Source organism: Pleuronectes platessa, chromosome 20 (genome assembly GCF_947347685.1).
Source record: "Pleuronectes platessa chromosome 20, fPlePla1.1, whole genome shotgun sequence".
NCBI classification, from domain to species: Eukaryota; Metazoa; Chordata; class Actinopteri; order Pleuronectiformes; family Pleuronectidae; genus Pleuronectes; species Pleuronectes platessa.
Window position 1 is genome coordinate 6417449 of NC_070645.1, and position 27272 is coordinate 6444720.

General features: G+C 41.1%; 2 protein-coding genes and 3 non-coding genes across 8 annotated transcripts in view; 2 read left to right on the forward strand and 3 right to left on the reverse strand.

Annotated features, from left to right (window-relative positions):
* The window catches only part of LOC128425802 (partitioning defective 3 homolog), a 343569-nt gene extending 341315 nt beyond the window's left edge, over positions 1-2254 (reverse strand). For all 4 annotated transcript variants that reach the window (XM_053412630.1, XM_053412629.1, XM_053412628.1 and 1 more), the window contains exon 1: positions 1820-2254. In XM_053412630.1, the coding sequence (XP_053268605.1) occupies positions 1820-1939 (120 nt within the window). In that variant the 5' untranslated portion in view covers positions 1940-2254. The remainder of the gene's footprint in view (positions 1-1819) is intronic.
* Positions 2255-6306: 4052 nt separating this feature from the next.
* Positions 6307-6378, forward strand: trnaw-cca (transfer RNA tryptophan (anticodon CCA)). Its single transcript has one exon. It is a non-coding gene; the product is annotated as a tRNA-Trp (tRNA).
* A 2176-nt stretch (positions 6379-8554) lies between these two features.
* trnaw-cca (transfer RNA tryptophan (anticodon CCA)) lies at positions 8555-8626 on the forward strand. The gene has a single exon. It is a non-coding gene; the product is annotated as a tRNA-Trp (tRNA).
* A 470-nt stretch (positions 8627-9096) lies between these two features.
* trnaw-cca (transfer RNA tryptophan (anticodon CCA)) lies at positions 9097-9168 on the reverse strand. Its single transcript has one exon. It is a non-coding gene; the product is annotated as a tRNA-Trp (tRNA).
* A 1647-nt stretch (positions 9169-10815) lies between these two features.
* cul2 (cullin 2) lies at positions 10816-25770 on the reverse strand. The gene is made up of 21 exons (XM_053412829.1): positions 25668-25770; positions 24618-24750; positions 24158-24260; positions 23972-24066; positions 20484-20589; positions 20200-20282; positions 19785-19881; positions 18056-18166; positions 16850-17012; positions 16607-16731; positions 16186-16293; positions 15393-15452; positions 15179-15307; positions 14993-15079; positions 14609-14761; positions 14163-14240; positions 14007-14073; positions 13172-13374; positions 12895-12996; positions 12684-12800; positions 10816-11644 (listed from the first exon to the last, which is right to left on the reverse strand). The coding sequence occupies exons 2-21, from the start codon at positions 24734-24736 to the stop codon at positions 11513-11515; spliced, it is 2238 nt and encodes a 745-aa protein (XP_053268804.1). The 5' UTR covers positions 24737-24750; positions 25668-25770; the 3' UTR covers positions 10816-11512.
* Positions 25771-27272: the final 1502 nt, after the last annotated feature.

Consider the following 27272-nt stretch of genomic DNA (forward strand, 5'->3'; position numbering starts at 1 on the left):
CTTTGTTCTGCTGAACCATGGAAAACCATTCAGCGGGAGAATGTTGGTGTGTGTGTGATTGCTGGTGTGTATCTAAGGAGGAAGTGCTCTTCAAGAATGAGTGTTAATGTTGACATACAGTGCTTTTCCACTGTTTGCACTCTGTGGAAGAATCTACTGAGGTGCAACAGACAATATTCAGTTTATCCAGCTGCTGGCTCTGTTTTACTTTGAAAACTCCAGGGCTGCGTTTTACTTTGAAAACTCTGGGCTGCATCTTAGTCTGGACAGGCACAAACGGAGATGTTTGGAAATGATGACGTAGACACACACAACCACTTGCTGATTGGGTCTTTCGGTCACATAACCTTCTCTGATTCGTCAGGCTCCCGGCCTTAGCCTCAGCTCAGGTAGAAAGTAAATTGCAGGTGTTTTTGACCCAGTTTTCTTTGCTAACAGCTGTTGTGCAGTTTGATTCTGCATTTTACAATGATACAACTGATTACATTAAGAGACAAGCCATCATTTGAGCATTTCCTGTGTACACTGGTATGTACATGTGTAGTCACATGATAACGCATTTTCCGTTGTATTAATATGGACGGGGAATAAACTTGTACGGAGCCAAGTTTAAAATTATGAAATTACGAAAACAGAGTAATATAAACCATGGACATGTACGTGTGACCGGAACAAGTACAGAACTTGCACCCAACTTGGAGCACGGAAATGATGGTCAACCCTTTGCTGTAGGCCATTCTCTCTAGAAAGAAAAAGATGCCAAAAAGTTTTCCAAAGCTTAAATACTGAGAAGACAGCAATACACACATAAGCCCATCAATGTATTTCCAACCTTTGGAAAGTAACTGCAGTATAAACACGTCTCCCTTGGTTCTACCACCCAGTTGGAAGGAAGAGAAAGCACTCTCAGTAACCTTGGCAACACGTCCAAACTTTAATTCATTCATTAGTCATTTACTGAGCTTTAAGTCAAACCCACAGAGGGAAAAGAAATCAGTGTCCTCCGTGCTCGTTCAAATGTGGCTCAGGGGTTTCACACAGTCATGCGTTCCATCATTTCATAGGTAAAACTTGGATGAACTCAAAACCTGTTTTCTAATCTAGGCGTGTGGTGGGAAGGGTGGAGAGCGCAAAGCTGTGTTTCTCCATCAGTAGACAGGATACTCATTATATAGGCATGGGTATCTTCAGGTGACATACATGTGAACATGGAAAACTGGAGTTGCAGGTTTCACCTTTCATGAAAAAGCCTTCTCCTGAAGATTCAAGTGACTTTTTTGCCCCTTTTCCATTCAACTGAGCAGGTGTGTTGGTATGTGAAAACATGGATGCACACACAAAGATTAAAAAGGTGTCTTCTATATAGTAATTCACAGTTTAAGAATCTCTTAATGAACACGTCTGTGCCAAATCCCTGTTTTCAAATATGGATGTCCTGGTTGCATGGATGCTTTTACTGTGATGATATGCTCTGCAGTTACACCACAAACAGTCCTGGCTGCGTCCCAGTTCCCTGTCATTGCTCAACACTCTCTGGAGGATCTCAGCGAACTCAGGCGTACTTTCCCTCCACTACAACTCCCACTGACTGGAAACGATCCACGTGCACATCCCCCAATGCCCTCCCTCCGCTGGGGGACCCCCTCTGGCTCCTTCCAGGGGGCAGCCTGCCGGTTCTCCTCAGCCCGCTCACTCCCTGCTTCCAGCCCGGGTGAAAGCGCCATGTTGAGGCGCCAGTATGAGAGGATCACGCTGCGCACTCCGGAGGTTGGAAACAGTACAAAAGCAAAGCGAGTGGGGGGGGGGGGGGGGGACTTACCTTCGCTATCGCCTTTTTGTACCTCATGGCCGCCTTCTCGATGAGGCTGTGCACTTTCATATTCCCATCCCCGCACGGAACGACCACTCGGGTCTTCCCGAAACACACGGTCACTTTCATGCCTCCTCCGCCGGCGCGTTAATCCCAATGAGGAAAAAGCCGCGTCAGGGCGACAAGAACCATGCCCAAACTGTGCGTAAAGGTGAACAACTAGATCCAGCAGCTGGTGTGCAGACGCCGGGGTGAAGGTATCTCTGTGTCCGAGCTAGAGGAGAGGGGTCCGGTGTTAGATCCACTGCTGGGTGTCGTCCTCCCTGCGCCGCGTTGACTCACTCGCAGAAACTTCCCAACTAAACCGCCTCTCTCTCTCTGACTCTCCGCAGCCGGAGCGCACCGCTGCGCTGACACACACACACTGCGAGTGCACCCACAAGTTGGAGCACGCACCAGGAATGTTCCCAGTGCACGTCCAGCACCGTGCATGGCGGAGCTGGACGACAACCTGTTTGAGTCGCTTTGCCTTCTCATCACAAAAGTTGCGTAAGGCGCTGCTTTGTTACCTGCATGATAGATGTGTGCTGGAGTATAGGAGCAGTAATGAAAAACTTCATAAATCTAAATCCAGTGTGCAGATAGGTCTTTGTTGACACTGAGGGTTATTTTCATTAAATACAGTTTACCCTATTAAACCACATTTCAATTTCAATAAGCTTTTATCAGTGCTGATATTTTAGATTACAGAACCACAGAGACATTTAAATAAGATCTATAACATTTTAGTAACAGCCGAACAGACACCCTGGGGTGCAATAATAACCCCCATGATAATAATCCTGTCCTAAATGTTATTCGGGGCTATCTATCTATCTATCTATCTATCTATCTATCTATCTATCTATCTATCTATCTATCTATCTATCTATCTATCTGTCTATCTATACAATATTCTCACTGAGGTATTCACGCTCACGCTCACACACACAAACACCCAAAAGCATGAGAAAGAATTTAAGTTTGATTTTAAAAGACGATACACTTGCAGCGGATCTCAGGTCAGACAGTTTGTTCCAGAAAAATAAAATAACATGTTGACTTAATTCACCTTTACCTGATTTGAGGGCTATAATAAGTGAGCGGGTCATAAATGTATCTGGGAATCACACCAGTAAGGGCCCAGTGAATAAGTAGTTATACTTTCAAACCAATTCTAAACTGTACCTGGAGGTACAGACAACAACAGAACAACAGGACCTGGCTCAGGATGGTTCAGTCTGTGATCTAACTCTGGAATCACAGTGTCTTATACATTCTTGAGTTTGGGAGATTGGATTTAAACCCCCTGATCCAGGCTCAGGTTACACACTGCAGGTCTTTTGCAATAAGCATGATGCAGGTATGACTACACTTGGACGTGATGTGTCTGTGTGACTACCTGGGTGAATCAATGCTTTGAGCATCAAAACAGATGTTGAATTTCAGAGATAGACTGAATGAGTATATGTGTTATGAGCTGTATATAGTTTGTTTTCAAAGGAGCTGCTGAGACCAGGCCAAGGTCCGACCTGCATTTGACTGAGTTACACGTTCAATATACTAGCAATAAACTGTATTAATGTCATGCAGATTTCTTAATTATTGAACTGCAGTGCAGGATAAGACATGAGCCCAGGGCTGGATCCACACTATGACCCAATTCACTGATAAAAGCTGCAACCTTTCTTTTGAGCTTCCCTCGCTCCCTGCAGCTCTGATTCTTTATGAGCCAATGTCGTCCAAATGAGTGAACATGAACACAAGGGCCACATCTGCAGACCCCCCCACTGTCCCTCCATTTGAGATATCAGTGGGCTTTAAAGATTATTCTCCTGCAGAAGTGTGTTTTGCTCAACTTTCAGTGCAGAGATTTTTCATCTGATTGTTAGTTTGGTGTTTTTTTCTTGATCTGATTGAGTGACACTCCATAGATCAGTGTTTTGTTCATATCCAGTCTTAGTGCTATCTCCTTTTCATCAGGGCAAGGTTCCTACAATTAAAGCGATGTGTGTTTCCACAGTTCCTTGTACCTTGACCTGTAAAGGTGCTGCGTGGGACTCTGGATTTGTCTCATGTCATGTCCATGTGCTTCAGGATTTGTAAAGGGAAAAACTAGATCTATTCTGAACTCTTTCCACTCCTCGACTATTTGTGATCAGGGCAGTCCGCCATGGCAACTCCTGCTCCCACAGTTTCCCAATTTCCACATAACCAATGCTCCCCCTAGTGAAAAACAAGGAAAAAGCAACTCCCTAACTTGCAAATAAGACATGTTGATGACTCTACGAGCCATTCCGTCACATTTATATTCTTTGTGTAACAGCTAAGTTACATCTGCTTTCATGTGCTATGTGTGTGTATTATCTGAAAATCAACACCTGAATACTGAAACATGGATACAAATGAGATATGTTTGCACAAATCCCCACAGCATAGTTAATAATCTGACATATTGTATGTCAGCTGAAAGTTTTCTGACGATGAAATGTCAAGGCAGCTGTTTTTCATTTTTTTTTATCGTGAACTTCCCTGAGCAGGTTAATGCTTCACTCCTGGAATCAAGCTCATTCATATGATCCAAATCTGCTGTTGTAAAATGAGTGCAGAGCACAAATTGTAGTATTTCCACTGCACATCAGGAATGTAGGGAGGAGGAGGAGGAGTGAGACAGAGGTGAGAACAAAGAGAGGCTGACCCGCGGCCTGAGAAGGTCCGTGCTCCAATGATGGAGAGCGTTTTGAAGCTTTACATTTCTTAACAATCCTCAGCCTCATTGTTGTCATCATTTAGATGCATCTACATTCAGCACCACCGATTAAAAAACTATTATTTACCAAAAGGGCTTCATGTTTGTTTGTGTGGTACATGGAAGTGTTGCAGGAGAGCAACCGTATCTCCAGCTAGATGTGAAGCCCGGACCAGTTTTATCTCTGCTACATTAGATTTAACATTTACTTCAATGGAACACATACAAACCTGTTTGTAGAGTTTGGTAATGTTCATCTATAATAAGACAAAACTAAATATGACATAAGAATAGTGTTTAGAGTAGAGAAGATGAGAGGTTTTAGAAAATTATGGGTCTTTTTCCAGACCTGCAAAGCTTTGATGTCGGTGTGATTCACGAGGCAAGTCACACAAAGTGAAGTAATAGATCAGTTGCACAGTTCTCTCTATCTTTAGCCTTCGCCAGCGCCTTCTCTCCTTTCGTCCAATCACAACCAGACATGCTCGCCTTGAACCTGTAAGCTGCCAAGGTTTTAAATGTCCTCCTCTCCCTCCGGTGATCCAGCAGGGAGTTCAAAGTCCCTGAGCGACCCAACTCCACCACTGCACCATCTTCCTTCAACTGTCCAATCAGAAGCCTTCATGATACGTCCCATCTTCGTGGCTCCCTCCCTCATCATCCCCAGCAGCATATGTTATTCATGGGACTTCCTTCTATAGCAATCAACTTCGCACCATAGTCTGTCCCTCTGTTCTCTACTTATTTAATTACAAACTAAATGACTTAAACATACCATAATATGTTAACCATATGACGGTCCAGTTGATAAATAAATTTGTATAGCAGCGAATATGAGAACCCGTCTAGTTTTGGGTTTCCAATGTGCAGCAAAATTGTGATTTTTCTTTTTTCTTCCTGATCATCAAACCTAAAGAAATCCAAATATTCCACCAGCACAGCATCAGGCTTGTTCTGAGTAGAGAGAGGAGCTGCAGAAGTAAACAAGGCCTCTGATTATAATGTCTCTGTTTATTCTAGACTTTTATTAATTTCTTAATCCATAGGTTCCTTTCCATTTCTTAATTGCACTGAAATTACTTTTTATATTCTCCATCTTTACATCTTTGAAGCACTTTATAGTTTCGTTTTTCAAAACTCTCACATAAAGTTTATGATTGCTATTGATTATTAGCTCCGTGGCAGACGTGCTGCAACAGGTCACTTTCTACACAACCCCTCTGTCATCAAGCACTCACCTCACCACTGGAGAATTCAACGCTGCCTTTACATTCGATTTGTTCCTACTTGTGACATTTGCCTCAACACCTTTCCAGCCGCCTCATTCCACCTGCCTCTGTCGATGGTGACTGTTGTTATTGTGGAGCATGGGAAATTGGCCATGAGCTCAGAGGAAGATGTGATTTATAAGCGGATTTAACGTCACATAAAAGTTGTCTCTTAAAATGTAGAGATGATTTATTGTTGACTCCTTGTTCGGATCCTCATCTTGTCTTACACGACATGCAGTGCATGGAGGAGGGGTTTATAGTAGGGGAGGCTATATAAGGGCGGGGTTTAATACTATATGCTCTAACACACCAATGCTGATGAGGTGTCTTGTAGCAGTTTAACCACTGATAACTGTATGGAAGCAGATCATGTGTTAGAGGAATGGTTCAACCAAAAATTTTAAATATTCAAGGAGATCTCTTTTTGAGTAGTATGTGACCTTGTGGCGCAACGGTAGCGCGTCTGACTCCAGATCAGAAGGTTGCGTGTTCAAATCACGTCAGGGTCAGTGATTTTCAGATAATCCTCACTTATGAGGCAGTGTTGAGCAGTTGATGTGCTCAGGAGAGAAGCTTTATCCACTTGCAGGTCATGATTACATTGTTCATTCCTGTGATGAAGCTGAAAGGTAACCATCCTCTTTAAAGATTCACATTAAATGCCTCCATACGGCTACTATGGTGTCATCCAAGTGCCCCGACATTCAACTTCAACTCCTAAATGTCCACTGCAGCAGTAACTAGGAGGAGGATAACATCCCTTTAAATTCCAGCAATTTAGTCTGTACTTACCTGTGTGATCAAATTTTAATCTGATCCAGATGAGGCCTTGAAAGATTCCTTTTAAATTGGTGGATGCAGTAGACAGAAAGCCTCCTCCTCCATTCATCTACACCCTCACATAATAAATGGTTAAATGGCTCGATAGAGGCTAGATTATCCTGCGTCCTAACACTGAATCATGCAATAATAGCCCAATTGAAATCCCATGTCCAGTTTTGTTTTTCTTTGACCACCTTTAGTGATCCAGATGTGTCTGAGTCAAACCATGAGCACAAAGCCATGATCCTTTGCCTTTTTCACAGTTAGTGGGATGAAGTCTACTTTGCAAAATAAAGCCAAATGCTTTCCTCCTACTACCAGCACACAATAAAGAGATGTATCATGCACATGAAGCTCTACTCAAAATCACATGTATGATAGTTTTCTACATCTGGTTTTAGTTTCCTTGCTGAACTGTAACAAAACTATATTTCATCAGCTTTTTAAAGATTCTGTGCACTCAATCTTTATCTCATCAAGACGTTGGGAGGGAGGAATGACATCAGTGTTTGGTACTTGCTGTATTTGTTTCTTACGTACTCGCCATTATTTCATCATTTCATCTTTGTTCGATTCTTCATTAGAGGGCTTTGTGAAGATGTAGCAAATAGTTGATGTTGAAAAGTTGCCTCAGTTGCAGACACAGAAGAGCAACAGCAATCCCAACAAGCAGTTATATCCACACAGATAAATAAAGACTAACATAACTTAAATCAAACTTCTAATAACCATCACAATGTGGTGCAAAGTAAAGCATGTGCATGTATCTCTATAGTGACACTAGTCATCGTTTTCCTTTTGTCTCCTATTAGCAATTAACACTACAGCAAACTTGACTTTTAGTAATAAGTCAAGTTTATAATTAGAGATTATAAAACCATTCCTAACCCTGACTCTGACTAATGCACCAGCACATGAAAACCCTGAGTAACACTTCTTATACCTCACATGGAAGATCAGGGTCTGTTCATGTTCTGCCTTTAGTATTTTATCATTATACACCAGTTTTATCAAGTCACGTTTTCCACAGTTTGATCATTCCAACAACTGACAGGCTCCACCTGCAGGCCGGATTGCAGAACTGCACCATGTCTTCACTTCTTCTCTCCAGGAATCATCTTTGTTTGGATTAGGGCCCAGAGCCTTTAATTGGTGTGTTTGTGGGGATTGGTCGCAGCGTGTGCACTGAGCGCTGAGAGAGGTGTTAGCACAGCTTTAGCACTCTGATTTCACGGATTAGGGGAAAAGCTGCCAGCTGCTGTTTTGCATATTCTTTCTGTCCCGCGGTTTCCTCGGACCCCCTGAAGTCCAACAGCGAAAGAACACAAACATGTTCAGAGTGAAAACATCCTGATATTTCACCTGTTATAGAAATCCTAGTATATTCGCAGAACATTCAAGATGTGTTTCTATCTGCATATACAACTCACCCTGAATAATATTAGATTGCACATGACATTGGGTCAAATCCAAATATTTCAAAAGAGGCATGAAAGTAACTTTTGCTCAATGTGACAATAACAGCAACAGCCCTCGATGCAACCTCCAGTTCACTGATTTGATTCCAATCAAAATGTGGTTGGAAATGATGGTTGGTTCTTGTTGAGCTAATTTTGCTAATTTGTTAAAACTCTGAAATGATACAAATGATGTGACTCTGGACCCTAAAAAAACCTCATAACAAACATTGACCAATACATATAAACAGCTCAAAATGTTTACAGCTTTTTTTAACAACTCTCGTGGATAAACCTGGCTGTTACATTTGGACCATGATTCTTCAAACAACATATTGATCAGTTGAAAAAACTACTCTTATCACACCTGTCACTATGTCCGGAGACCTCTGCACAAGGAACATGTGACCTTGTGGCGCAACGGTAGCGCGTCTGACTCCAGATCAGAAGGCTGCGTGTTCAAATCACGTCAGGGTCAGTGATGTCCAGTGACATTCCTCCTTTATGTAAACTGAAGTGAGAAGATTATGTCCTGAAAATAAATGCTTTGTCCATCTGCACATGATCATTCCTGTGATCAGGCCTAATGTTAAGCATCCTCTGTAAAGGGATAATTTTCAATTCATCCCTATGGTGATGGAGGGCTGTTTGAGTCCACAAAACACTTTTGGAGTTTCAGGGGTAAACAGTGTTAATGTAACTGGGGACTTGAAACATAAAAAAAAAAAACATAAAATGCCTCCATACTGTTCCTTTGATGTCAAATTCAACTCAACCACCATGTTTTTAGCCCAAAAGGCCACTGTTATCCTTGTCCTGGTAAGTGTGGGTGTAGATGTGTGTCCATTGAATCATTATCAGGGTCCATGTACATGAGTAGAAGATGTATAAATACATTTTGTATCAGTGCAGCTGTTGTGTAATTCAGGATAAATTGATCAAAAGAACTGACCCCGACGTGATTTGAACACGCAACCTTCTGATCTGGAGTCAGACGCGCTACCGTTGCGCCACGAGGTCCTAGTTGACTTCCTAGTTGGTGAAGACACTATCTAAATGTACAGATAAATGAGTTCAGAGTAACATTAGATATGTTTTATACGATCTTTATTATTTCAGTTGCATTCAGTTCATTTCATATAAGATACATGCGGTTAATACGGAGAGAAAACAATATGGTTGTCAGCGCGTTTTGCTCCTGGAACCAGCTGATCCAGCACGTTGTGACCATCTCCTTCACAGACGAGACACATCTGCACTCAGGACAGATGTGAGCTAAACAGCTGCTGTTACCTGGCAACAGATCCTCGCTCCAGTGACGTGTAGCGAGCGCGCATGTGCGAGTGACGTCACGATCAGGTGCGGTTATATGGCGCGTATCGAGGGTGAATTCAAATTTGTTTACACCCTGGAATCTGTTTATTAAATAATCCCACCTCAGAATTGTTCACTCTTCCCTTGGGAACGTTTATATTTAATGATTAATTCAATGTTACGGTGGATTCAGGATAACGTGGGGCACCTCAGCTCCAGTCTGTTCACTTCCGGCTCCAACAGAATCTTACCTTTAGTTAGTATTGTCATCATGTGACTGAAATCACATGACTTCATGGGGTTGATGTCACCGAGGGAGGCGGGGCAGGTATCAATCAAAGGCTCCCCCTTTTTTTCTAATTTCTCATTTTTTTCTAATGTTTTGTAGTTTCCATTGATTAAAAGAAACAGTTTGAATCTAATGGAAAGGTGTGTCTATGTTTAAGTTATTTATACATATGAAAATGTCTAATAGAAATGAAGGGAGCAGCAATGACAATTGAAATGGAGGAGTTATGTCAGTGATCAATACAATATAATATGCAATGTATATATTAGAAAAATAGTACTAACAGTACGTGCATTATTACTTTGTTTTAAATGCAATAGTACAATGTGTAGCATCATATTATGTTTAGTATCATGTGCAATATTCCATATTACTACCTACTGTTAAGAATTACTTACTGTCTCTCATAACCTATTTTTGCTATGCGCTGGTTCTGCATTTACACTTCATATTTTAATTTTCACTACATTTTCTTCATTGTACAGTTACTGCAACCTTTGAGCAGGCTGGCACAAGTAACTCCGTCAGTATTAAAAAAAGTCTAAATTGATCCTGTCTGAACTTATACAGAGAGATAAATGTGGGGAAATGTTTTTATATCTTTTAAGGTTTTCATCTATGATGTTGGGTTTAGCCGCATGTTTGTGGTACCACTATTTCACATATGTAAGTAGCATACAAACAGCAAATAACATTGTATTATAGCTGTAAGAAAATCTAAGGGTTTAATAATGTATTAACTCACAAGAGCTTCTGTATAAACATGACAAAGCATTAACACACAATTCTAAAAAAAATAGTTTTCATTATAATTGAAACACTGCATATCAATAGAGGCTCAAATATGAGGGAAGTGAAGTTATTAAATCATAGTTAACTCATATCTATGTTCTATTAATACATGTTAAATAGCAGGGAATTCAAAGTTATATGTTACCGATTGGCAACTATGATCTTCACTGTACATGATTGTAATGTCACAGGAGAAAATGAAAATGTGTGAACAATAACATTTCAGTTTTAGAGTTTATATTCACTGACAAACAAATATGAAACCAGAAATGTTTAAATAAAACCCTTCAGTGTTTTTATTTATTTATTTGACAAGCAGCATGATCATGTTTGTCACACCTCATTTTTCTTTACATTTGAAAGTAGATACAATAGTAAGTATACCAGTTTTATTACAATATTTTTTTTCCTAACTTCAGTACATTTAACAAAGAAAGAAAAATAAACACACGACAACTGCAAATGTGAGAAAAGAAAGCATGTTTTTTTTTATGTGAAGCCACCAATGGGTCATTGATGTCACAGCTAACTTTCCCCCCCGCTTTTCTTTTTCTCTCTCCTTTATTTCCGGTTGTATGTTTATCAGCTCTTTCCTCTCAAAACCGCCATAGGCATTTTTCTTTTTCTCTCGTTTGACGCACAGGTGCGTGGCACTGGTGATGTTGTAAACAGCTTAAAATCAGAAGGTGGGTGGGGGCTGGGAGCAGGGCCTTATGGGTGGTGGCGTCAGCCGGCTGTCTGACAGGACGCGATGAACGCTCTTGTTGTGTTTCTTTCAAGATGGAGGCACCGGTCCTGCTTTATTCACCGTGCGGCGCCACAGCAGACAGCGACAGTCCAAAACCTAAATGAATAAATGAGCCTGTTCTGTTGCTTTGATTATTTTTTCATGTTTTAAACCTGTATCTGCCAGTCAGTCACGCAGGTGAGTGTTTGTGTGGAGGCGGCCCCGTGGCTCAACTCCTCTGTCTAGGCGACGTAGCTGTACTCGTCCGCCGACGTCTGGCTGCGCTCGATGTACTGCTTGTCGATGAGCACCTCAATGCACTTCTTGATCATGCTGATACTGGGGTTGAACCTGGCTTTGGACTGATTGATGACCTGCACACACGGAGGATCGAGAAACAACAGTTAAGCAGGATGCAACAGGGAAATAACAATGCTGACACATAGATCTACTGCAGATAGAATCACGTTTGCAGTAATTTATATTTTTTACATATTATAATGGATAATACCTATTTTTTAACTAAAGAGTCATGTTAACTGGAGTATTTACTGTGTGCTCTGTTAATCTTCTCTGGGGCGTGGTCAGATTAGAAAGGAAACTGCGGCCCGATCTGCACTCTACAGTATTTCTTTAAGCTAAATGCTAACCTCACCATGCTAATGTCCTCACAATGAAAGTGCTAATGTGTGAAAATATAAGTATCTCTGTGGGTTCAGAGAATTTTTTGCATTTAGACTTAATATTTGACACAAAAAAAAAATACTAATTAGATTAAAATATATTGAAAATAATTGTTAATTGAGTTAACCTTAAAAGTTCACAAAGAGGGTGAGGGAGTTGTGTAGAGGGGACATGGAAACGAAACCTTGTGATAAACAAACTGTAGATATGCCTCAATCACAATGAAGAATCCATGTACATGTGTGTGGGTTGTCGCTGTCAGCTGACTAAGAGGTGATGCATCCACTGCAAACATGCTCCAACATGGTCCCCGGAGTGGAGAACATCATTCCTAACTCAACCCTCTGTCACAACAGTGTTACCTCACCCCCAGAGAATTTTCTCCCACACATGAACTCTGCATGATTCTCTCTAAACGGATTCATTCGTGCACATGATCAGTTTATAGAATGGCCTCTACCTGCATCTTCTGATCACCTGTTACTTTATACGTCTATTTAAAAAGACCATTTGTTCGGCCAAGGGTACAAGCTGTTTTTGTTCCCTGGCCTCCAACCACCCTCCAATAGAAACCTAATCCCAGCTCATGTTACCAAATTCCCCGTAAATCCTTTTTGACAAGACTTTGAGTGGCACATGCACGAGCTATTCACCTGCTCGTCTCCACCAGGGCCTGAAATGATGAAGAAATCAAAGCAAAGGTCTTAAAATGAGACGGCTTCCACTCACCTCCTGGATGAGGGCGTTGTGTCGGAGCACCTTGCGAGCCTTCATGATTCTCACTATAGCAGCTTGTAAATACATTTTGCGGTCCTCGTCCACGGCGCTCCTCGTCTGCTCCATTTCCTAAAAACGTCAGACGAGATATGTGACACGTCGGCCTCGCTGCCAGATAACAGTGGAACTCGAGGAAGGATTTGAGTTGGACGGATAACTGTACCTGTGGTGTGTCTTTCTGCATGGAGGTTGTGATCTTGAACTTTGTCCTTTTACTGGTGAAAGTCATATTTAGTGAAAACGTGGACTCTGCTTCAATCTCCTCCTGTAAGAGGGGAAGACATCCTGTGTTTAAATAATCACCTTTGCTAGTGGGTGGGTAGAGGATGGATGGGGGATGGGGGACACACTCCACACATTCTCTGGAACATCAACACGCCAATGCAGAGTTAGATTTGACAAGTAAATGTTAAAGATCGGTCGCACTCGGCCGTTCAGACCTTTTGCGAGTCGTGGTTGAGCATCTTGACGTCCAGCAGGGACTTGATGGTCTTCTGTAGCTCCTTCTCGTTCATCTGGGTGCCGTCCTGCAGCTCCTTGTGCGTCACCGTCGTGCTGTTGTTGAAGAGCAGCAGCACAGCCATCTGGTAGGTGGTCACCATGGCGACGTACGGCTTGGACAGGTAGTTCATTTTCACCTCACCTGTTGGTGGACGGGGGAACACAGTTGAAGGGTGACCCACAAAACTGAAACTTACTGAAGCTTATTATTTAAATCTAGAGCTTTAGGCCTGGGATATACTTGCTGTTCAACCAGCTGCGTGATTCACGTCATTGTTCACGTATTTGCTTTGGTACTGTGTGTGTTACTGAGGAATTCCACGAGAAAACCGCCATTTGTTGCAGATTTAATGCAAGATTTGACTTTAGGAAAATGTGTTTATATTTAGTTCCATTTGTGCTCAACGTTACATATGTATCTACGTGCACATCTTCTGGAAGCTTACAGATATGGACGAAACTGACTTAGCATAGTGGTACCGCAGGAAATCATGGGGGGCAGTGACCACAGGACACGAGGAAGAGACATGAGACTGAAGAGAAACTAGTAGCACGTATATGATACTTCACCCGTTACTGTAGAACAGCAGGGAGGAGATTGAGATTGGAATTATATGTGAGTTAGACAGTAGTGAGGCCTATTTGAAACACCGTAAGAGACCGCTGCCCTCTAGTGGATGTATTGCTTGACAACAATGCCAACAGAAAGGAGGCATGGCAGCACATGGGCAATGAGGCTCCTTGTTCGTCAAGGCAGCATCAATGATTCTTTACCTGTGCAGAGGTAGTGCAGCCAGGTCAGCTTCCTCCCACTGAAGTGCTGATTATAGAACAATTCAAACTGTAAAAGGAGGAGAAGACGGAATGGAAGTTAAAATATGTTCCTGTAATCCATAGGAACCTGTCAATAACAACAACCAGCACACTCACCATCTGCACACTCTTCTCTAGCTCCTGGGGGATGGCAAATGTGGAGGACGGGACGTGTGTGAGGGGCCACGCTCCAGCCTACAAACATATTGGACATACAACATTACACAATTATACTAAAACACATAGAATGGAATGGAATCCCATGTTTGTGTGCAAAGTTTAACAGGAAAAGAGAATCACTGCAGTTTCTCCTAAACTCTGAACTCTGTGTGAACTGCTCCCTTCAGGCAGGTGACACAGAGCTGAGCTGTGTAAACTGAATATGTCTCAAGTCTCAATGAATAAATTACTATTCACAGATTTAATCCTGCATTTCTATTTTTGTTTCAATCATTTATTTTGTATGTCCAGTGTGATCTTTAGATGAGGTCCATGTATGTTAATGGGTGTAACTTTGTGGACAGTTAGAAACAAACAACACTTTCCGCCTCCGTCCTCCTCACCTGTAAAACATAGATCTGGAAACTGATGCCGAGGTCCACCACCGTCTCCTGCGTCTTGATGAAATTGTTGAACTTGTTGTTGAGGTCGGCGCTCACGCTCATGTCTGTGTACATTCGGTGGAGTTTGCTCGTGAACTCGTAGCCACACGCTTGCTGCAGGATGAGGAACAAGGAGCCAGAATGTGGAGGAGTATAAAAGAAGGGAAAGAATAGGAGAGAGAGAGGTGTGGAGAAATGTATGAGCATGTCTCTTGTGGACGGACAAAAGATCACAAGCAAGAGTCCCACCTGCGTCGTGGACTGAATCCACCTCTTACTTAAGTAAAAGACACAATGGATGTCCATTGCACAAGACTTAGTTTATACATACACCTTTAGATTTACCTTTAGTTTGTTGATCATGGCTTCTTCTGAGTCCATCGACAATGATAAACCATGTATTAACCGCTTTGCTAGCATTCTGGCATAAAACTGTGGGAGTCAAAGACAAGAGTCAGGGTCTGTAACGTCAGAACGTCTCAAGATGTTTAAACACTATTATTAAAAAGCAGCAGGGGGCCTTCTTGTCACCTTTTGAAAGATGTCCTTGTCGTCTATGTACTTGAACACTGTGATGAAACTGGTCAGTTTGTCCTCCACCTCGTTCTCCGTCATTCCCTTTGCAGATTTCTTCAGCAGATTGTCACAGTATTTCGCCAGCTGGAAGGAGACACCAGGAGGGGGACATGACCCGGTCAAGGCACTGTGTATAATAGTGTGTGTGTGTGTGTGTGTGTGTACTCACAAGTTCAGGGGCTTTACAGGTGGACTTGGGCTCCCTGAAGTTCACCACAGACGTCAAAGCCTGAGAAAGAGAAAAATCCAACAAACGAGTTAAAACTTTATTAAATGTTAAAAAAACAAGAATTGAATTATACTTTCTACACATTTAACAAGGTTTCTGTTTTATTAAAAAAGTTTCTATTTGAGTCTTTTTAAGAAATGTTTTATTGAAGAGCGAGTACGACGGACATGAAGGAATATCTGAATTATTTACATTGCCCCAAGAATTGATTCTCTCCCAAACTACCAACAGAGACAGTAAGTTTCCACATTGACTCCCACAGTGAAGCCAAGTGTACTCGGATAAATTCTGATGGGGATGTTTAGAGACTCAGTTCCCCATTGGCAGCGTGCCAATATCTCTATAATTGAGAAAGAACTACAACACATGGGGATATTACAAACTATACAGGCTGGCAAAACACTTCTTTTTAAAAGTTGTACCAAAGCAGAGTTGAATGAATATAAACAAAATTAACATCTAAGAGCAGTGTTTCCCATAAATCATCTCGACTGTGGCCATCTGTCATATAATCATTTTACCACCAGACAAAACTGAAGTATGTAATATTTAAACGTATTTAAGATTTTAAGTATTTAACTCCTAAAATGTAGCTGATTAAATTTGATTCTTTTTGAGACCCTGCAGAAATCTTGTTTTATAACAACAGACTCTGAAAAGGGAATTTTCCACTAACATTACTTCAAACATCTAGTGACCATTAGGAGTAAGTGGTTCAATGACGCTTGAATACCTTATCGAGCGCACTCATGAAGTGCTGATCTCCATTTAAAACTGTGTTGATGAGCTGAACAAATTTACTGTGAACCTCCAGCACTGACTCCACGAACAGGGTTGGCATCTGGAGAACACAGAGGAGAGACGGAGACAACATGGTTATGTTTTACAAGAGTGAAAATAACTGGACAACCTCTGAAAAACTGAAAAGAACACAGTTCCCCCCCCCGCCCCCCCCGAGTAATTTTACAGTAGCATTATCTAATTATCACTTTAAAGCTGAAGTAGTCCAACAACCTGAGCTCAAAACAAAGTAAATACAGTAACTGAAGAGCAGACACTTCAAGCTCTGACAGGTACAGAGAAAAAAACGACAACACATGATTGTGGAAATGCAAATGTGCAAGTCGAGGCACGCACGCTGCAGCACTACTTACGTTTTCCTGAGAGAGATTACTGGTGCCTCGGATGCCCTCATTGTGAATATGAACCTGTAGCTCCTGGATCATGTGAGGCAGCCCATTGGCCACGGCCCGCAGCAGGGTGTACATGTTCGCCATGTCTGGACAAAAACAACACCACAGTTTGATCTCAGCTCTACAGAGAAATGTGTGCACTAAATGTTTAACTTCTTTCATGCAGGATAGATATAGGGCGAGAGAGGACGGTGGCAGACTTGCCTTCTCTCTTCTCCTGCCGAATAATGTCCTGGCACTCCCCGTGCAGGAACTGCAGGTGATCGGCCACCATCCTCTGCTGACATTCGTGGATGACTTTGGCGTAGGAGCTGGGGTGCAGGTACTTCCGACATCGCACTTCTTCATCTTTCAATCGCCCCAAAACCTGGAGGAGAAGGAGAAAGGTGGAAAAAAAGGGCCAGATAAGATAAGAACTTTTGTTTTAATGTCAAGACATTAGAAGAAGAAGAAATGTAGTGGAATGATTTTTTACTTTCAGAAAACATTGAATCTGTGTACAGTCAATGAATGATGAGTTATGACCACATGCAAAGTATATATATATTAAAATCACATCTATTTTTCCATTCATAACCCATTTGGAGAACAAGAAAAGGTGGTGTATTGCCGTCTATGGCTTTAATTTTTTTGACTTTGCATCCCTATCATAGGTTTAAAAAACACTGTCAAATCCTAGCTGTTGATTGTATGAGGCAGCATGTGTTACTTGTTGATCTCCATACAGTCTTGAGCACAATACAAACAAGGATAACTGAATAAGACGACGCAGAGAGCCGCCTCCCTACTGCCATAAAACTGGGTCAGATCAGCAACAGTGTCTGAGCCTGTCCCGACTGGATGAGACCGCACTCTACCACAGAGTCTATTGCTGCTCTCTCACTGTCATACGTCAGATCAATGATCATATAAACCTGTCAACACAGGCACAGATCAAACAGGAAGGGAAAGTGCACGGCCCGAGTGCCAGGTAAAGCTTTAATGATGATCCTGTTTACAGGCTGGAGGGATGAATCTATCAGAGAAATCTGATTATTGCTGATTTGAATGAATGAGAGAGGATCAGGGAGAGAAAGGGAGAGAGAGAGAGAGCGTAAGCATCGGTCATGGCAGATGAAGTTGCCCAGAGGTCTGTGATCGCAGCCTTAGCGGGTTAATGGTCCAGCTAATACTCAGATTAAAACCACCCTGATGTGACCCTGCAGTGCACACTGGGTGAATGTACGTACACACACACACACCAACACACAAGTACACAGTCATCACAAACGTCAACGAAGCAACGTATTTACAAAAGCTACTCATAAACCACAAAAAGGGAACAAACAGCCCTACATGGCAGTTTGAGACACATATCCATACATTCTATGTACATTCCACATACTTGGATTATGTCTCCATCTGACCTACCTTCTCCATATATTGTGAGCAGTTGGATTCTTGCAGTAGATTGGAGGCTTCCTGTTTGTAATACTCCCCTGTTTTGGACAGAAATGGCCCTTCGAAGATTTCCTGATAAAACTGCAACACGGGAAGAAGGATGTGGAACACATGGGATTTAGTACACATGAAAATGCATAATGGCATATGAATGCTCAACAGACAACAATTTGTGGATTAGAGATGTCACTTATTCCAACTTTTAACTTTCATTCAAATGGGGGGTCATCTTTCGGTAAAATAAGTCAGTAGTGTGTGTGTGAGTTATTAGTAGGGCTGGGCGATATGGCCTAAAAAAAAAATCCCAGATTTTTCCCCAAAAAATCCGATTTAAATCGATTTACCCCCCCCCCCCCCCCCCAAAATCATATGCAGAGGAAAAATAATTAGTTGTTCCAAAATAATATATTTCCTTTTATTATTTTGATTTCCCCCCTTGGGGTTTAAGTGCAATCACGAACAACTAGGCATTATGGCAGGCCCTGCCCTTGTAAACAGTGTAACATGTAACATAACATAAAATGTAAAATACATAAAATATAAAATAAAATATTTCTGTAAACATGAAATATTAATAACAATAAGAGGTTGTTCTGATAAAGTGCCAACATAACATTCAACAAAGCATCCATCAGCATAAATCAGTGAATAAATCAACTTTTTGCATATTAATGAAGCCTGGCTTTTCCACCGTATACATCGGCACCATATCCTTTGCTATATACATAGCAATCGCATCAGTAATGGCTTTCCAGCAGGGCGAATTCTTCTCATATGGGATGCAGTTGGCAAAGGTTTGTGTGAGGGTTGTCTGTATTTTACTAGCTGTGCGTGTAGTGCTTGTGGTGCCGCGGTCTCTCTCATTCCGCTGCGCGCAACATTTCTCCCATTCGCCGGGATGTTTTTGCCTGAGGTGCTGCAGTTAATTTGTCGTACTGCTGCCTTTGCTAGCAACAGACTTCAAACAGACTTTGCAGCGGGGTGTTGTCTGCTCTAAATCTCACCTTTCGAACGCGAACCAATTCCAAATGACGGATGACACCGTGCCTTTCTTAGGAACATATTCTTCCCTACTCGCTGCCATGTTTGCGTATCACTTTGGTAAATGCGCGCTCTGTGCGGGGGGAGGGGTGAGCTCATTCCGAACTACGGGAGCTGAGAGGGCGTTCGCGGATGTTGAAGAGAAAACCGATTTTCATTTAAACAAGTCGATGTGAGCTACACACTCGAGTTCATCGATAAAATCGGTTTATCGCCCAGCCCTAGTTATTAGGCTTTGAAAATGGAGGCCGTGGGGAGTGTCTTCTTATGTTAATTATCGGGGACACGACACACGCGAGACCATTCTGAGCAGAAATCTTGCCACCAAAGAATCTTGACGTTTTTGGGTCTGTCGTCTCTGTACCATGCAACTGCTTTACAACTAATGCATCTCTCCTCTTAGCAGACAAGTGTTCCACCTCCTCTGACTGCACACACGAGCAATATTGTATTACAATCTATTTGAAAGAATCGTGTGTTGTGTCAAATTTGTTCCAATTAAATTTTGGGGAAAAAGTGTCAGCCCCATTGTGGATGATACAAAACAATTCATATTTGTGGCTTTGGATTTTAACGTCAGTGCTGTTTGAATGAAGAAAAACTCCACTTCAACCAACACCAAACAAATAGTCTGAGAATGTAATATTTGTTGTCTCACCTTTAATGGAAACTTCTTCTTGTACTGTTCAACATGAACAAAGGAGTTGATGACCCCGTGGATAACCTTCTGGTTGGGGTTCTCTCCACAACGATCACTGGAGAACACAGGGAAGCTGCTGTTAGCCGCAAATCTTTTACAGAATCCCCGAGCACGGCCTTTTTTAATATGGTGCGAAGTACAGGTTAAACACAGCAGCCCGATTAGACTAGATGATCAGATATTAGCAGTGTAGGACTGGATATCAGACATTGCACTAATGAAATCCAAATTCGTGAAATAAGGGTTAGGGACTGCACGAGCTATATAGTTTAATCTCTACCCCTACAATGAGACATTAATTATGGATTCAAGATAAGGACAAATTGATTTTGGAAAATATCCTTTCGTGGCTCCGCTTGTGTGAGAAACATACTTCTTGATTTCATTCAGCAACATCCGGATCAGGACAGTCTGCAGGGGCTCGATCATTAGCTTCCTCCACATATCTAGCGCCAACTGAAACAAAAATATTAAAAAAACAGCATATCACAGTACTGCAGACAACCCCAGAGCAGATCAATGTAGTTTGGAGGTGTGATGTGAAATCTTGACCTGGGAACTGGATCCCACTGATCTATAGATTCTTGGTTTGTATCAAACCAGTTTGGTGGAAGTAAATGTGCAGGAGAAAAGGTGAGTGAGTGAGTGAGTCAGTACCTCTCCAATCTCCATCAGCGGCTCATTCATGTCCACTCCTCCATAGCCGTACTGTAGGTCGGCTTCTGTGAGTTTGTTCTTCTTGATGAACTGAGTGTTGAGATACCTAAAAAGATGGGAAGGAGATAAAATATCAAATGTATCTCAAAGATTTGAAGTGGACATCAACTTCTCAAATTTATTGAATTAAAATATGGTGCAGTTTGAACCTGAGATAGTACAGGATATCACAGTATGCCAAAACAAAAAAAAACAAGGTTAATGATAAACCAAAACGGGCAGCAGGTGACGATGCTAGAGAGGGAAATATTCCCTTTTACACTCAATTAGCTGCAGTTTAATTCAAAACCAAAAAGTGCATCTTAAGGACAGAGGCCTTTTTTAACAGACTCAACAGTGCTTTCATGAACAAACAAGAAATAAAAAAATCCAACTACTGAGAAGTGGTTTAAAAAAAACTATTCTATAACGATTCTATTCACGCTCCTTAAAAAAATACTATTGTAAGCTATTTTATTTAGTGTCTTTATTATGGAAGGTTGATGTGTAGTTCCTGTTATAAGCTGGGTGTTGGTTGGGACTCTTGTTTTGAAGAGGTTCTGAGGTGTGAAGGAAAATAAACGGGTGTGATGTCGCGATTCAATAATCATCTCTCGTGTTCTTTTTCGGCTGAGGCCTGACAGTATAAAAGAACAAAACGCTCGGCTACACTATAAGGGAGTGTGAGTAGACGGCACTCGGCTGCATAACAAATCTCCTTCAACATAAAAGCACAGGATTGTTTTCTTAACAGTTTTCTTTGCCCAGGTAAAGGCACGCAACCCACTGAAAAAGGGTCCGCGACCCACTTTTGGGTCACGACCAGCCAGTTGAGAATCACTGATCTAATGTGTGCTTCAAGAAACATTAATACCATAACAATAGTGCTGCCAGTGGCAACCAGTTGCAATCTGATGTCAGTGACCCACAGAGGTGATGTGAGATGCTCATTCTTTAGTTACTCACTCTGTGGTGTCAAAGTAATAAAAGCAAAGCGACTGAACCAGGGGCCATCATGAAGGCATTTATAGAAAAAAACTTTTATTTTTGAACATCATAGTGAAAATGCCTGTTTTATAACACACTGAACACTCTTGGATAGTTTTCTCACTTGACTTGATGTAACAATAGAATATATTTAATAGATCAATATTACCTCTATATTTTTTCTGTAGCACTATTATTTGTCAACATATACTGGAAAATCTACTAACCCCACACTGTAAAACTTTCTCTGTTATAACTAAAAGCTGTATTATTAAAAATAAGTATTAAAAATAAAAGTACTCAATCCAGAAACTTTCCTCATGTAACTGTTGTACTATCATATATTACAGAAGTTATTAAATAAATATATAAAATGCATTTCATTTAAAGGAATAAATAATAAATCTATTCTGAGGGCTGTTGAGCCATTTTGCCTCGCCCATTTCAAATTACTCCAGAATACGCAGATAGTTTTAATCTTTCATCTTCGAAACATAGAAGACATCAAAGGAAGCTTTTTTTCGAATTTTCTGCGAACTTTGGAGAGTTTTCAAGCACGTTTAGGCCCTCAAAAGGCAATTAACTTGGCAGACAATAAGAATAAGAATAATCATATGAAATTCAATAGGGCCTTTGCCTCAGTTGGTACTCGGCCCTAATTAATTGATTGCTATGAAATAGATCATTAATAATTCTGCATTTATGTAAGAATGGGTTTTAAAGTTATATTTGCATTGAGGTGGAGCTCTTTAACTATTTTGTATTCAACTGCAACTAATAATTATTTTATTAAGGATTGATCTGCTTATTTCTCCCATTATATTATATATATAGTTTTAGTCAATATATATATATATAGAGTAAAACATCTACACTGACAGCAGGTGTAATATATGGCATTCCAGACAAAGGGATATCCATCAATAGACTACTACCTATAATTGATATTATTTAATTATGTTATTTCCTTATATCAATTTTCATGTCCAGTGACACAGGATTGATTCCAAACAGGCGTTGGCAAACATAGGGACTGATGGGTTGCATTCATGATTTTAGACCAAAAAATGCAATGAGTAACACCCAAGACTGCAGCTCAATGGCGCACTCCAGCACATTGTTTTGGTTTTACAGCCCACGTATATTTACTGTGTAGTTGTGCCCCACTGCGCTCATTAACTGGCAGTAGGCAGCAGTTTCTGACGAAATACTCTGGTAACCCCGGTATGCACAACCTGCACAGAACCACATCACATAGCTCACAGACAAAGTTCAAGATGCAGCAGTGGAAAGACAAGTGTCTGTCTCGCTGGAAGTTTTATAAAAGCAAACCCGAGTATCAATATGAGGGAGGCTAATGATGCACTGACAACAATTTTTTGGACAAATTCGCTGATGTTGACATTACTACAATGAAAGTGTGTTTCAAAAACATGTCTGGTGTCAGTCAGCAGCTGTATGGAGCCAAACACAGACTGGAGGCTGGCTGATACAGTCCACCTTAAACGATGTCGATTTCACACCTATACCAGAAACACTCAGACTCATCTGAAGCTTTGACGAGCACAATACACCAGCAGCAAGTGCTAATTGACCGCTATGACATAGAGCAGCGAGTGTTGACCCTTGAAACCTGGACAGCATCAGTGTGACTTAACATTTTAACAGTGTGGTTTTAATGCAGTGGACGCTTTGTGTGTGACACTGTACCGACACACAGAATGAATACATAGAGATCTGTTAAATATAATAAGCAACTTTCTATTTTAAGAACTGAACGTTGCCATGTCACCGCTAAATCCAAGAGCCTCGCTTTTCTTTTTTGCTCACGCTGACAATAATAAATTTCAAAGTCAGTATACACGGGCAGTCGGGTGGAAGTACACATAAAAATAGATCTGAGCGCTCTCCAAGGGTGTATTGATTTAGAATAAATCAGGACACATCAAATGTCTGCAGACACTTCAGACAATACTTTCAAGAAGTTAACAAAAACTGTAAGACGGAATATTGTGGCTTGTGATAGAATTAGTAAACTCTGCATTTATGGACCGTCACACACAAAGATGGCTTCAAATAGTAAGTTAGCCCTTCTAAAGATAAACTACATATATCTTATGGCAAAGGCTATACATAAACGACACACAAAGAAAACAACTAGCAGCCAGTAGACAAACATTCTGCACTGGGTAGCCTTAATTCTTTACTTTGCAAACAACACAAAAAGACAACTAGCATCTAATTGTGCATTTAAGGAAACCGTGTTTCCTCATATTGTCAGGCTATAAACGGAGAATAAGTCTATAAAATCATGAAACTGTCAATGTAAAGTTCTGCTGTATTTAGCAGTTTTCAACTTGCTCTTTACGAAAAATACTTAAAAAGGTGGAGTAGAGGAGAGACCATACTTAATCAACAAAATATAAAGTGGGTGGAAAGGGCTTAAGAGGCATAAAAGTTACCTGTACAAGCAGTCCATGTAATCAGCTCCTTTGCTGTACTCGTCCCAGTATCTGTGGTACATCACTAAAACCTGCTCCTCAGAATCTAGGACTTTCTGAAATACACACAAACACGGACAGTGTGAGAGAAGACAAAATATTTTTCTTTTTCTTCGCGGCAACCGGAGACGGTCTCTGAGTGCTTACCTTGTACAACTGCCGAACATGATTCTCAAGAAACACCTTGGTCTCTGTGTATAACCTCTCACCCAAAGGCTCTGGGTACGCGACACACAAGGCGTAAATGTCCCTGTTGTAACAGTTCAGGATACATAATAGGGATGAACAGGATGTGCATATACAGTTTATAAAGATGTGGTGCGGTTCAAGTTGGTAGTTTCCTGCAAATAAATAGTTTAATACTTAACAAAAAAAAAATTATACCGTCATTTAAAATATTCAATATCAAAATTGTTGTAAATTAGATATCAAAACTAAGCCGGATAAGGCACGTTAGGTGTTTAAAGTCAAATATATTAAGCTCTGCACATGCAGGCCACTTGATTTACTGTAATAAGCAACCATGTGACTTCCTATCAACAACACTGAACTGAAACTATGTAGTAGTTTAAATTTCTATTATAGAACAAATGCTTCATAAGGATACGAGAACCGATCATTCCACGTGGCTCTCTCCACATAGTCGAGCATCACAACAGCCTTGATTGTCGTCAGGAGCTTGTTCCATGTCTCGTCGAAGTCCACCACCCGCGGCTTTAGGGACATTGTACAATTCCACCCTGAGGGAAACAGAAACACAGGGATACTGGAGTCAGAACACACAACAACTGCGATGGAAACCAAAAGTGATTCTAAACGGGGAGTTTTATGATTATGTCAAAAATAAAAGCTGAACATCACAAGGGCCGGGGAAAGAGCAGAAATCCAGAGCAAGTGCATTGCACAGCTGCCGGGACATACGGCGAAGTGAACATCAACAGTAAACAAGTCCAGTGATAAACAGCCTGCTTCAAAACAGCTGCTCGCATTACAATGGCAGCAACAGATGAGATCAACATTGTGCTCAAGTTCACGGGGGCAGCACCAGCGAGCACACAGAGACGACAACCACCAGCCGGCAATCCCGTGTAATCTACCGGGAGAGCCCGCTGTCTGTAATAACATCCCAACTTCTCCATGTGTGTCAGACAAATCACAGATCACCTGCCAGGGGCAGAACCGGGGCCCTGTGTTGTCTCTCGTCATTCATACCAGTTGGTTTCACGTCAGAGAAAAACACAGCAACATCATCATTCACACTTTTGCTGGCTCGCCGCTCCACTCACGCCGATCTCCGCGTTTCAGCGGGGGAGCGTTAGCGTTTGTCAAAGGGCAGCCCTCCACCAGTCATGATACATGCGGCTAAGTTAAGGATACTAGCTTGCGGGATGCCAATCCCAAAATAGGATGGCTAGCTACGAGGGCTAACTAGCTCCCAGCTAGCTAAATGCTACTTCTTCCTGCTCGGGTCCCCCAGCAGTTTCAAGGCACCAGCTAGCGGCTAGCAGGGGAGCTAACGGCTGCTCGGCTATCGCTAGCGAATGGTCATCTTCTTTTCATTTGCCGCACATTAGCGCTGACAGCTCGGCAGGACGCGGCGCTGCTGCCGAGCGAAGCGGGTGACTGCGGCTAAGTGTGTACTCTGAAGATCACGTACCTCTGAACAGTATTTACTTGTTATAAAACTCAAGTTGCTCCGCTGTCACAGGCTTGATTTGTCTCACAGGTCTCCCCTACCTCATGGCCTATACCACTGCGCTACATGGTGGGGGTGCACTGAGGACAAACCCAAAAGAGCCGAGAAGCACTTTTAGTCTTAGTCTCAGTGAAGTGTCATTTAGAGATCTCCATTACAAATTTTATAGGTGATTTTTTTCTCAACCGCAGATATTAAGGCTGAAAACGCTCGAATTCAAAACATTGGAACACCCAGGTATGAGTGGTATCGCCCGAAACTACGGAAACCTCCAAGCAAGTGAGAATAAATAATATTTTAATTTACTTTCACCGGATTTTGTCACTTGTTTAATTTAAATGGCAATATTTTGTCCTCAGTTTAAAATCTGCTAATTTATTACTATTATTTTTAAGTTCCGTAAAATGTTCCCTAAAAATTGACACCAATTGTGACATGACTTAAAATATCAGCGAATCATTCAAATAGTATTCAATAGTTCCAATGTGATGAATGTGCCTTAAACAAACATAATCTTTTTCGAGAGATAAAACATTTCATCATACAATGGGAATAAGTGGTAGAAATATTGGCCAATCAGAATCGTTGAATAAGAGACTACCCAGGGTTCCCCTTGGTTACCTGCTTGCTAATATTATGCTAACGACAGACGCAGTTTATAATAGTTTGTCTCTGTTTATAACTGAAGCTTAACTAACAAACGTTGTTTTTGTATTTTGTGACTTGGTTTTTGTTTTCTGAACGCCGCCCGTGATTTCTTACAGCAGGTAAAACATAACAGTTATAATGAGCTACATTAAGCTAGCCATCATGTAAAATGATATCATCGTTTTAAAGCTAAACTATCAGTAAGCTTGACCGAAATTATTCACTGATCCTAGCATTATTATTATTATTACTATTATTATTATTATTATTAGTTTATTTGTTGCTGTTGTTATTATTCCAAACGTTTCTATCACGTTTCATGCAGGTTAGTCCAGTTCAAAGTGCTTCACAATTGACGGATGAACCAAGAATTTACATGAACAAGTAAAAAAGTTGTGGATGTTGTTCTATAAAATCGAATTTAATATCTATAACAACAATGACAACCCTTTAGAAAAAATACAATAAATATGGGAATTAAAAGTCAATAAAATTGGGATAAAAACACATACCAATATTATCAATGTCGAGATTCAATTGAATACAATTTAAACATAGAGGTAATAAAATAATATATATTAACCATATTTAATTAAAGGCCAGGCTAAAGATACTTCCAGCTACTCTCAGGTCCTCAGGTATATTATTTTTATTACTATTATTAATAATTGTTATTTTTATTATTATCCTCGATCACCCATTATCTATACTGCTCATCCTTTTTAGGTTGAGATTATCTATATATCTGTCTATCTATCTATCTATCTATCTATCTATCTATCTATCTATCTATTTAGCTGATGGTGTGGTCAACTTGACAAACTTAACCAGCAACTAAACAAGCTTTACCTAATAACCACAGGGACCCATCTAAGGCCAGTGTTCGCTGTCCACTTGTTTTTCAAATGGGAAATTACA

What these genes read in the sequence shown, in the direction of transcription:
- cul2 (XM_053412829.1), bottom strand. Translation starts at nt 24,736, where the DNA reads ATGTCCCTAAAGCCGCGGGTGGTGGACTTCGACGAGACATGGAACAAG. An exon ending in TAGAGAAGAGTGTGCAGATG is followed by an intron (nt 14,074 to 14,162) that starts GTGAGTGTGCTG and finishes CTCCTTTTACAG; the next exon opens with TTTGAATTGTTCTATAATCA. An exon ending in GCTGCACTACCTCTGCACAG is followed by an intron (nt 13,375 to 14,006) that starts GTAAAGAATCAT and finishes GTCCACCAACAG; the next exon opens with GTGAGGTGAAAATGAACTAC.